The 13,546-nt window shown below is 32.3% G+C and overlaps 1 protein-coding gene across 1 annotated transcript in view; it reads left to right on the forward strand.

Moving 5' to 3' along the window:
* The first annotated feature begins 457 nt into the window (after positions 1-457).
* The window catches only part of LOC113393449 (proton-coupled folate transporter-like), a 35,466-nt gene continuing 22,377 nt past the window's right edge, over positions 458-13,546 (forward strand). Inside the window, exons 1-4 of the mRNA XM_026630336.2 lie at positions 458-1,591; positions 4,384-4,543; positions 9,568-9,669; positions 10,081-10,218. Of these exons, the coding sequence (XP_026486121.1) occupies positions 812-1,591; positions 4,384-4,543; positions 9,568-9,669; positions 10,081-10,218 (1,180 nt within the window). The 5' untranslated portion in view covers positions 458-811. The remainder of the gene's footprint in view (positions 1,592-4,383; positions 4,544-9,567; positions 9,670-10,080; positions 10,219-13,546) is intronic.

Raw genomic sequence — 13,546 nt, forward strand, 5'->3', positions numbered from 1 at the left:
GCTTATTTTGTAACCTCCTAACCTATATATTGTTTCTTTCTGCTCCAATTAATTATTGTTATTATTTTGCATCAGAAAGTTTACTAACAAGAATGAGACTTAATCATACAGTTTTAATCATTGTACGGTGTAACAGTAAATAATAAAATCTCAAAGTAAAAAAATACTTCATTAGTAGGGGTAAGTAGAATGATTGCCAGATCGAGTTCATTGACTAATATTATATTTATTCTTTTCAGTTGAATAATATTGAGACTTTAAACGACGACCTATTTTATTTTAATTAATAGCAGTGATTTAAAACATCTCACGAACAGCATTAATATATCCCGCCCACATAAAGCGTACCTTGACCGTGCACTAATGACAGTACCCACTATTTCACAATAATGACAGGCAATGGTCTAATGGGATAAATGGTAGCACAGAGCAAGGTTGTGACGCTCCGTCCACACAGTACCGCGAACACTGTCGCTCTGAAGCGACACTACACCAACAAATTGGTAAATAGAACCACTCGAACGCGTATCCGTTCAATCTACTTAAGACAAGAAGATTATCGAGTCTGTCTTCTCTCAGTCGTGCTACAGCGTCGTCTAAAAACACGTGGAAGTACCCTGAGGGAGTTGAAAGTTTTTTTGGGAAGCCATGGAAGGCGCGCTGCAATGAAACCACGATCCATTGCTTAACAAAATTATGTATTTCATTAACCAGACGTAATTCGACAAAATGAGAAATACAAATCCTGTCGGTTTAAATTTCATTATTTTGAGTGGATTGGCTTAGAAACTACACCCAGATAGTTGTGATCATGAACGGAATAAGTGTATCGGTGGAGAAAGGGGCGGAGGTGAGCGTTAAGGAATCGAAGAAGCGAATGAGTGTCAAAGAAAAACTAATGCAGATCCGGTCCAATATTACAGTCGAACCGATTATTGCTTGTTATATTATGTCCAATGTATTTTCGGGGTTGGCTGTACAGAACTTAAATTTGGAAAAGGCATGTAGAGTTAATTTGGGCTACAGTGATGAAATTTGTTCAGCTTTAAATCGACGGCAAACGGAAAATTATACAATGGAAGAGTCGGAAGTGCAAAAATTAACAGCGTCAGTGCAAGCTTGGAAAAATATTGTACAAACAGCATTTCCATGTATTTTAGTTCTTTTTGTTGGATCGTGGAGCGATAAGACAGGTAAAAGAAAAGCTTGTATACTTTTGCCAATCGTTGGAGAGGTACTGTGTTGTACAAGTTTCATACTAAACACATATTTCTTCTATGAATTGCCGTTGGAGGTCACGGCCCTCTCAGATTTGTTTCCGTCGCTAACAGGTGGATGGATTACTGTTTGCGTTGGTGTATTCAGTTACATTGGTGACGTGACAACGAAAGAAATGAGAACATTCCGAGTAGGGGTTGCTAATTTGTGCATGTCCTTAGGAATACCGATTGGGATGTCGTTAAGTGGAATATTATTGCAACAAATCGGTTACTATGGCATCTTTCTTATATCCAACTGCTTGTATTTAACCAGCCTAATTTATGGATACATCCGTCTCAAGGATCCAGTGATACCTCAAGAGAGGCACAGAGTAAGTAATTGATATTTAACATGATTTAGATTTTTATAATTAGGAAAATCATTTGTGAAAATTAAAAAGATTTTGCAACTGGATACTTTGTATTAAAAATTAAATCCTTAAATATTTCTACTAGAAAAGTTGGCAAGTTTAAGAAGAGGTACTTAAACAAAGTTGAGACGGTATCAGAACCAATTTAATCGGAAGTGTAGGGTTACTGTAGACTAAGGTACAGTTTGAGGCCGTTCATCATTCGATGGAGCCCGGTCCTACGTCTAAGTGATAAATTGCTCTGTGCCACTACGCAAATTCGAACGAAGGGGAGCATCGTAACGCAATCAGTGGTTTTCACGAGGCTCAGATAGGTGTCTGCATTTGTAATGCCACTGATCTATCGCGATACGACTGTCAATTTATTCCGTTTGCCGCGGATGCTGTACGAATGATTTATTTTTCGGTTTCAATGAAAAATAGATACGGTGCTTTTTGCTGGATTTTGCAACGTCTGTTATCATCTGATTCAAAAGCCATTCAAACGAGAACCGTTTGATATGTAGTGACGATCGATAGTTTTTTCAATTATGCATTTTATGTGTGTAGGTGTGAATGATAAATGATTTCATGGCTTCGATTTCGACAATTTGAAATTGGAACCTTCTTATAAACAAACTCGTTATCGCCAATTTTGACAGAGTATAATTTAGAATGATTAATTAAACGAGAATAAGACGAAATATGGCGTTCTTAGTAGAAGTTTTTATTTACTTAAGTTTGCTAATATTCATCTTAAATTTATGAAATTATTTCTAATAGCTATGTGTTGAATATAATGAACTTGATTAAGCATATATTTGATTATTATCAAAGTGATCGGTTTGGTGTTGTAGACCAAATTCCAATTTAAAAAAAAATAAAATAAAGACAATAGGTATCTTAATCGAATTAATACTCCCCTACCGTTACGTTATCATAATAATTATATGTTGACCTAGTAACTAGCTTATCTAGAGAATCCAGCAGTGCGATTCTGTAAATCACTTCGTTTCTCACTCGTGAAGTGTAAATGTTGACAGCTGACTTATAGTGACACGTCATTTTGATACGTGTATCCTCTAAATTTTATAATTATTTTAGTCAATGGCAAATTTCACACTCGTGTTCTGCGGTGAGATTCGAGTTTCTTGTTACAGAATAGCCCAACAGATCCTGAGTCTAGGTGTACAAATAGATAAGACTAGTTAGATGTGTCTGTGCATACTTGCATTATCAAATCTCTGTATAGTATTCGTACTTAATATAAGCAGATATATCTGGCTATAAGACTGGTCATCGCAATCGAGATTCATTCAGAATATTATTGTTGTAATAATTTACTATACTTTACAGACGATTAGTTTCAGCTCGCAAGAGATTTAGTTTCGATTACATTAGCTCTTTTTATTTGTCAGGGTCCGTTGCTGTGTCCTTAGGCTACAATATATTCCTCTAAGTTATAAGAAGAAACTATATTTTATGTAGTTATAAATAAATTTCAGGACTGACCATTGAACTTGGCACCCATTTAGATCTCACTTCTTTTGTCGTTGAAGTCAACAACCAAGGCCTATGTCATAATATTGAACTTGGCTCTCATTTCACATTTGTGTTTTAATGGAATAGATATAATAATTATACCATTTGATATTTTAACTGCCATTAGAGTAACGTTTGACATTTTATGGTTAAACTTAGTATAGTATATTATTACTTATTAAATAAATACTTACTTAATAAAAATCATTGTTGTTTTAAAATACTATGTAAAATTAAAATGTTTATTGTTAATAGGAATTTATGAAAGTTTTGGAATACCTAATAATTATTACACCACCAAACAACAATAGTTTGTTTTGCCATAATTTGGGTTAAAGGTTGAATTGGGTGATTCAATAGGGCATCTGCCTTCCTTTATTATAAAAATATGTAACTTTATCACCAGATAATATTATTTCCAGAACATGGTCACCATTATTTTGATGGAATCAGTCAGTCAGCCCAGAGAATAATTATCCATAGCCGAAACTATTTTATATAGGATTAAAAACTATATTAGAAAAAAAAGTTCTCGATTAAACAAATAAAATTGAGTTATGTTTAAAAAATTTGTCAGACTTTATTACGGGCTCTGGGTACATTTCTTCAACAATTGAATATGTCTGCAATTGGACAAAGTATAGAGATTTTGGAAATTGAAATTATTATTATAGAAGTAAACTTCAGTGACTCTGTACTCTGTACACTGTCAGGCTCAATTCCAAACCCTGAGATTTTTGGAATACCGGCTCCTAAACCTGCTTTAGACTTACTGTTGTGTTGTTACTATTTTTTTATTTATTTTTTAATAATTAATTGTTCTTGACTAATAATAAATTTAAAAAACTAAATCCGCATAATTTTGTCATGTCATGTCATTGATGCCATCGTAAGATCGCGATGAAAATTATATTAAATTACCCTTGAAGTGCCTCTTTTCTAACACAAACATTTTTTTGATGATTATAAAATCATCAAAGTTGGTTATCGTAGTTAATAATTAGTCGCTCAGATATTGCGCAAATTTATTTGCTGATATAAAAGATTTATAATTATTCAACGAATTAGATCCATTATCAGATCTTAACCAAATTTATATAGGAACTAATACTGTTATAATATTAAAGTCGTACAAGTGGTAAAAAATATCGCTGAATATACGCCAAAAAGTATTCTGATGCATAAAAACTTTTACATTTTTTGAAATAGTTTGAAAACGTGCTATTTTACAGGAGCAGCCGGTGGGTTGTCGAGGATGGGTCTGCTCCTTCTTCGACGCTCGACACGTGCGAGAGACTTTAACGGTTGCATTCAGAAGTGGTCCACGTCGGAGAAGACTTCGTGTGTCTTTATTAATAGTTGTCGTCTGTGTAATATTTGGACCTTTACATGGTAAGATAAATCACGTATTAAAGTTTACTGTGTATATATATAAAAAAAGTTTATAATATGACATTGTGTTAACCGTTTTAAGTATAAAAGAAAAAGAGAGATAATAAAAAAAACGCGTGCAATTCAACGCAGAAGTGAGACGCTAGAAATATAAGACAAAGACACGTTACAATCAAATTTAAAAGAACCATTACAATTAAATATTTTGGCTCTTTCATTTAAACGTAATACCTAGCTTAAAAATGAAAAGGCATACTATTCAATTATTATTTTATTAAGTGCTTTTAATGTATTCTTATAACAAAATGAGGATTTGAATTAACTTAAAATGCAAAACAAAATTAAAAATAGTTTGTACAAATGATGTCTACGAGAATACGTTGAAAATACTCTTAAATCCACGAATCACAATCTCAAAATCACAATTCGTCAAATATGAACTAATTCTAATATATCGTAACGTTAATATATTAAGCGGCCTTATAAACTTTGATTAGCAGATGTTTAGTCAAACATCGATTTATCTCTTTCCGCCATCATTATTTTAATATTCGAAAAAAAGGGACACAGCATTGTTTTATTTATCAGCCCTTAACACGTTGACTGTCCAGGCCAAATCCAACAACCTTCACGTGGCGTCCTGCGGTTTTTTTATTAAAGGTAGTTGGAAATACTTCACATTTAATAAATTTATACTTGAAATCTCCGTCACTGTAACATTACAGTTATTTTCAGCATGTATCACATGTGATACAAGGACGTCTCGTCCTTAATTTTAGTGTATCACATATGATGCAGGGAACGTCGAAGCAAAAAATGTGGGTATTCATATAACTAATTGTTTTAGTTTTCTTGCGGTATTTGCATAAAAATAATTATAAACGTTAATCATAATTAATCGAGCATCGCAGATCTATTGTTGCACAAAATAGGTAGCAAAAATGAGTTCCCGACCGTTAAGTGATGCTAATTATTATACCAGTGTACCTTTAGCTAGATTTCTTAAAAACCAGAAAACTGATTTTTGTGGAACTGTCAGAAAAATAAGGCGAGGGCTTCCTTATGAGGTGGTACACCAACCATTGAAAAAGGGTGAAGTCGCCGGTCAACAAAATGACTGCATGACGTGCCTCAAATGGCACGACAAACGTGATATTTTCATGTTATCTACATGCCACAATCATGAAATGCAGCTATCTGGAGGTTTTCGACCTATTATGAAACCAAAGATGGTGCTTACGTACAATAATGGCAAAAAAGGAATTGATCTAGCGGATCAATTAGCAAGCTACAATTCTTCTGTGCGAAAGACATGTATTTGGTACAAAAAGATAGCAGCAGATATTTTGTCTATTGGAGTTGTGAACGCCATCATCCTTCACAATGAATTAAATCCAACCAAAAAATTTAGATTATTAGCTGGCCATGAATACATAATAAAAAAAATATTGACAATTGGAGCATTAGCTGTACCCGCTACAGGGCCATCAAGATCTCTAATGGCTTCATCGCATAAAATTACCAATATACCTAGAATAGCTAATGGTAAAATTGCAAGAAAACGTTGTCTTAGTTGCTACAAGAAATTGAAGGATGCTGGCAGCACCACAAAAGAAGCTTAGAAGAAATCACCTCAGGTACACACAGAGTGTAAGCAATGTAATAAGCCATTTTGTATCCCATGCTTTAACGAATTTCATTGATTTTTTGTCTTAGCAATATTTTCATTCAGTAAAAAAAATGTGTTGGTTCATTGGTGTTTTACTTTTCTTAATATCTATTCTAGACGTCCTAATAATATTTATTTCCCTAACTCAGACGTCCTCGCCAATAAACGGTGTAGAGTCTGTAGGCCTACTTGCATCAGATGTGATGCAAGGACGTATGGTGAAAGATAAATTTGTATCATATGTGATGCAGGGACTGTCAACGTGTTAAACAACATTTATAAGAAAAGCTGTAAAATGTTATATATGACTTAGTGTTTTGCGTGATTCCTCTATTAAGAATAATGATCCGGTACCGTGTTTCGTAATTTCTCAATATATGGTTGTCCGAAGCATTTTTTTTTTCGAATCGAATTTATAGATCTTTGAAAATGCTTATTCAAACATAGACATAGACTATTTATAGGTATATTCTAGGTTTCTGGATGGTCTAGATTGGACTCTGTAGGTGGTGCTGCGATCGAGATTTAAAAAATAAATAAATAAATATAATTTTTATTTTACCTGTACGAAGTCGGAATGGACAACTAGTTTATATTATTAAATAATATAAAAAAATCCAATGAAACAAGAATTGTATCGTTTCCACGTCGTATCGTTGTCTATGCTCCCCTCTAAGCTAAATGTAAACTACCAGCCGTGATGAAACTCCCGATTGAATGCTTAATTTGAGTCTTAGCGACCGAGGTGCTTGTAAAGAAGTCTTTTTAGACTCTTAATTACGCAAATATGTATTTAAATAATTATTCTTTATTCAAATTAAAATATCGTATCAAAATGTTCTACTGAATTTCGATACCAAAATCATACCAATACAGTTTCAGTAATACCTAAAATGGAACATGAGGATAAATTTGGTAATAAAGGCAAATTCACCCTTTCCCTATCCCGTGCATCATATACGATTCATGTTTACTGATTAACTGTCGTGTATTTGGACTTGTTCTTAATCAAGGAATTTGAGTTTAAAAAAATATATCATAATAGTATAAGTCAGAAATATAAAACACTCTTAACACCGTTTGTGTTTGTCAATTACAAGATCTAAAATGGCGAGTCACTCAGCGTCCAATTCGGAACACAGCAATAAAATGTTTTGAAAATAATTTAATTTTAAATTACTTAAAAGAAGCGAACATTTTCTTTTATTGATAACTAGTGTTGCTCGCTGCTTCGTTCGCATTTCAAGGGTTTGTCGTCAGGTTTTAGAAATAAAAAAGGAGCCACTTTACTTCTCGAAAGAGTAACAGACAGGGTTACTTTTGCATTTATAATATTAGTAGAGATAAGTACGGATGTTATTGCTACGAGTTCATACTTATGTATAAGTAAAGTTTAAATCAACTCAAGCAAGTTCCAAAACCAATTGAACACATGAACCGAAATAGCCCCGTACATAAAATACGTGACCCTGGCATCGCTTCTAAACTTAAGTAAAGCTTGTGGGTTCAAATTTGTACACATATGCTTAATTTAAGATTATACTATATTCCGTGGTCGCGGCGTAAGGAATACTGCACGTATGTGAAATTATCATATTACCACGTGTAGTAAGCTTAAGTTAACCTTACCTTCAAGGGAATAGCTGTCCAGCTGTGGGAATTTTACGGCCTTTTACTTACTAACAATTGATGAAAATTCTATCAATTTGTGTTAATATTCTCACAATACGAAGAACATGATCTCTAAATACATAAATTCAACAAATCTAGTTGGCTTACCAAACACTTCCGGTGATTCGCTTCTAGATTTGTATTTTAGTAAACTACTATTACATACCGGATTAATTCACGTATTAATCATATTTTGTTCCGTGTTCTAATATTATTCGAATTTTAAATATTTTTATAATTGGAAATCTTTAGATGACGTGACTGGCCTAAAGACACTAGCTGACCGTCCGATTTCGTATGAGTAAATATATTATTTAACCAATTTAAGATTAATTAGTCATGAATCTTAATAATATTATAAATGCGAAAGTTGGGTAGGATGGATGTTTATTACTTAATCACGCCAGAACGGCTGAACGGAACTGAATGAAATTCGGTACAGAGATTGATTATAGTCTGGAATAACACATAGATTACTTACTTAGACACATTTTATCGTTTAAACGTGCATGAGCCAAAGTCACCATGGGGGTACGGTCCATACATGCGAGCGAAGCCTTGGTCGGAAAGTGGTAAAGTTGTGGTGGTAAAAGTGACTTATTGGGTGCATTTTTTGGACATCAACTTAAGAGCACCATATATCGGGACCAATTATAATTATGAACTATCCAAGTGACTCTATAGTTAAAAAAACATATTTCATCGAAATCAGTCAAGCCGCTTTAGCGTAGAAGACTTATTGTGAATCTACTTCTAATTTTAACTACAGAAAACTTATTGAAGGAAGTATTTAGTAACATCTTAAGTACCCCATTATAGCAGTAGGATGTCCAGAAATATGAGAATTCTGATGTGAACCACTGTTTACTGACTCATTATATGGTTAAGCCAATGAAGTCATGACTTCCTCTACTTTATTACAATTTTTTTAACTATTATCATATAAATTATTTTGTCCTTGTTATTCTTATTTTGAATGCGAAGCGAATTAAAAAGTCCACTGATTTATTTATTGATAAAGAAGAAGAGTTTCTATAAACTATCTTTAAAGTAATGCGGAACTAAATTTATTTGTCAGTTTGTTCAAGACTAAATCACGGGACCAAATGTTATGATATTTAATATAGTGGTAGTCTGGTATATGGAAGTGTATGAGCGATGGTGACATTAAAATTAATTAATTAATAATTCCTTATATCACCAATGTGCCACCAACCTTGGAAACTAATATGTTGTATCCCTTGTGCCTGTAGTTACACTGGAACACAATAATACTATGTATTGCTGTTTGGTAACTTAGGTGGGTATAGACGGGCTTTTAGGAAGCTTTATTACCAAGAATATACTGCAATGTATAACAGAGCTTTCAAAGAAAAATAATTGCACGATTTTTTCGATACTACCCAGAGGAGCTTGCACAAAGTCTTACCAAGGCCTATCTAGGGTTGGACCACTTAAATGTTGTTAGATTTTTTCTGTCAAAAAATTCTCAGTACCATTCCCGTGCACTCCTGTTAAGTCGCTGAAACCTGAACTCTCTACTGTTGCGTTGGATTGAGAGTGATATAATAGAAAGTGCGCCTATTGTTTGGAGACCATAATTTACATGAAAATCTTAATTTTGTATTTCATTGATTACAGTTACGTCGTTTATTTATAATTTTAACATTCGTCATTTTTACAGGCGAAATGAATGTGTTATATCTCTTCATGCGGTATAGATTTAATTGGGACGAAGTTCAGTTCAGCATGTTTTGTACATACAGCATTATTACCAATTTAGTAGGTAAGTCTATTTAAATATATAACTAAATTGTTCGCCGTCAATGTAATGTAAACTAGTGGGATCTTGGTGTCCTTTGTGCCTTTATATTACACTGGATTACTCAGCAATATAAAGTTTTGTTGATTGTTAGAATAATTGGTAACATCTAGATAGTCGCGAACAAAGCCTACCTGGGCTGTATACTAATCAGGTAATAAATGGCTACGTATTAGAAAATTTAACATATTTATTGCCAAAGATATTGGTAAAATAAAATGTTATTCGATTTTCGATTAAATATAAAAAAATGTTATTAAAATATAATTTTAATATCCAGTTCTTTGTATTTAATCTTAAATTATTTTATCATACAATATTTCATGCAGTTTTTGTTATAGAATATTATTGTAAATGATGTAATCTCTTTGCCAGGCACATTGTTCTCCATCAGTATCTTCAGCGATTTCATGAAGTTGGACGACACCGTGGTGGGCATTATTTCCTGCACCAGCAAGATCTTGGCGTCCTTCATATTTGCCTTCGCGAGTACAACTACAGAGATTTATATAGGTATAATATATAAATATTTCTTATTTTATAAAATAAGTTTTGTTAAAATTGTTCAAACAATTAAAACATATATATTTACATATAGAAATATATTTTTCAATTAATTCAAGAGAGGCATACTAACAGATCGACCACCTGTATGTTGTGTTCCTCGTAACTACCTGATGGTAAGTGGTTATTACCGCTCATAGGTATTGGTAGGGTGGGAAATATTAACTAATCCTTACGTCGCCTATGCGCCATAAGCCTTGGTACCTAAGACATTAAGCCCGTTGTGCCGCTGACCTTTCAAATCAGAACACAACAATATTGTTGATTAGTGGTATAATATGGGCGGGATAGGAGAGTGATACCTATCCAGACTTGGATAAAGTCATTATATTTATATTACCAAACAATATGAACATTTTGATATATAAGTTAAGTAAATCGGTGTAATTAATATTACAAAATATTTATGTTTAAGGCGATAATATTGTTGTTGTTGATAAATAAATAAATACTGGAATAATAACTGACTCGTTAACGGTTCAAAAATTGGCATGTTTATGTTGATTGCGATGTGATATCTCACTGTTACTAATATTTTAAATGTGAAAGTCTGGATGGGTGGCTGTTTGTTTTTCAATCACATCAGAACGGCTGACCGAATCTGAACCTAATTGCGACAGAGATAGATTCTAATCTGGAATAGCACATAGATTAATTTTCACCTGCATCTCTAGTGTGAAAATAGTCAATTGTATAGCTTACAATTTCGCAGTACTGAAGATAGATATTAGTTGAATTATTAAATACCAAAATATTAATTTCATTTGCTTAGCAAATTCACGTTTCTTTATTTTCGTAAATACATATATAAAGAAATAATATATTTAATGCTTTCATTATTACAATTATTCTTAACAAATATTTAAATACCCATTTAATTGTAGACTCAAAGTTTGGATAACGAAATAATGTAGGTATTATTTCTGACAAAAACAGACATATTGCATTATCGTTGACTGCATCGCAGTTAAGCTGCCTTTTCTATTTATTTATTTTTTGTATTGTAATAAAATTGTACCGGGTAATTTTAATATTTCGCTACCGTTTCATAATAAGGTTAATCTTTGAGTAACTCCTATTAGTTGATGTAAACTTTTTTTTACATAAGAATCATTAAAATTAAAAATTTAACTAAATACAAAAAAAAAATAGTTACCGTACAAATCATGACCGTGTGGAATGGTGGCAAGAATGCTAGCAGCATTTCCCTGTTGGATCGTATTCCGATCCTCTGGGCAGCCCAGACCTACTAGCCCTCCTGCCATCAGTAGAGGCAATAAGGTGAGGTGTTATACTTTTAATAAAGGTTTTTGCAATACCACTCCAAGGTTCAAGTGTTTCATATATTATTATTTATTTATTTTACATTAGTTTAATTATTTAACTGCCTTCTTAGTCTATTGGATAATTTGAAAATCGCGGTTCTAGCTTTAAATCATGGGTCACGAAACTTAACCGATTGAGTAAATAAATTAGTTACCCCGAGTAAGGAAGTGCTTGTTATAATATTTTCTGCGCAATTAACCAGTGATTAAGATTAACCACTATGGGAATATTTCGGTATAAAAGGGCGTAAGAGCCACCTACCAGTGTGAAGGATTGTGTATTCTTGATACCCTAGGCAATTTAAACCCACGGCGCAATATTTACGCTTAGTTAGAAGTAAAAATAACCCAGAAAATAACATTTACGTTGAAAACAACCTTTACTAGCAATAATGTATTTTCCTAAGGGCATAGGGAGCGATCGCCCGGAGCCAGTTCCCCGAGGATTTATTTTCACTTTTATTATTGGATATTTGTAAAGCCAATCAATATTTATTCAGGGTAAAAAGTTTAGAATCACCCTTATGATTCGTAACGAGGAATAGCTCACAAGGTGTCTAATTATTTATTATTATTACTAACAACTCTGGTTTCGTTAACATTATTTATCGAGAAACGCTTATGTTTCGATATAATTCGTGTTCAATTAACTCGCATCAAACTCTAATGTAGTCTAGGTCATTTATTAGAATATCTAATAAGATCTTTATATATAAGATGCCATTTATTCTAATAAGAATAAATGACAGGATTTTATGTCTCCAGAATTAAACAGGAGGTAGTTAAATTGTCTTTGTCTAATGTCCACGAGCTAATTATTTTTTATTATGCAATTTTATTTTCATAAAATAAATATTTATATATTGTATGTCGTAAGTAAAATGAGATTCATAAAATGTTGTCGTTTGAATGAATAAAATAAAAATTAATATAAATAAAATAACCCATGCTTATAAAAAAAAGAGTTACAATAAAAAAAAAATTCTTCATACAATAATGAAAATAATAAGTATATATATTACAAAGCACAACTTAGCTCGTATCTGAGAAAGATAATTCACTACTACTTTTTAGGCCACTAAATAGTGTGTCTAACATTAACACTCGTCATTATTAAATTATTAATAAAAATACACTGCAACAAAACGTAATATTAAATATGATAAAACAATAAAAACTAACAAAAATTTAATACTCTAATAGTAATAAAAAGTTAAGCAGTTTGATTATAAATTTAAGTTTTATATATGTCTTATCCTTGACAGCTATTACGTTAACCACATGAGAGGTGGTTCCAATTTACTATACTTGTTAGGCCTATTACACATTATACAAGTTATCACATTCACAGAACTAGTTCATGACGATTAACGTCATTGAACGACCAGCTGATGCAGTCGGATATTGTTAGCATTAATTTTATTTAATTAAATACTTTTCATTTAAATGAAAATCTATTATGACATTGGATTCAATAGTGTTCATAATTTCAATAATGTTTCGTCGTTACCATTTTATTTATTAGCGATATATTTTCATTTAATTATTATTATATAAAATTATGCGTTTGTTATTTAATAAATTAGATTAGTAGATAGAGATGGTCAGATTTATTTAGCATGATCATCTTATACTACAAAATAATATACGCTATAGTTTTTTTTTTAATAATGATTCGATTAGAAGTATTTATTCGATTAGAAATAAACTAACGGTTTTAGTACGAAGAAATATGTTCGATTGGTTATAATAATGAATAGGTCAGAATGAAAAGTATGATATGCTACAATAGGAGGGACTAAAATACCATCACTGGGCCATAGTATCCTCTCCTCTAAAGTTTTTTGGAGTTTATCCCAGAAAGTAAATATAAATATACAATGTCGTATTGTAGACGATCAAGCCCTTCCCGGCTTGCTTGACTCTTGGGTTTGGGCAGAGATGTGGATCAC

The sequence above is a fragment of the Vanessa tameamea genome, chromosome 6 (genome assembly GCF_037043105.1).
Source record: "Vanessa tameamea isolate UH-Manoa-2023 chromosome 6, ilVanTame1 primary haplotype, whole genome shotgun sequence".
NCBI classification, from domain to species: Eukaryota; Metazoa; Arthropoda; class Insecta; order Lepidoptera; family Nymphalidae; genus Vanessa; species Vanessa tameamea.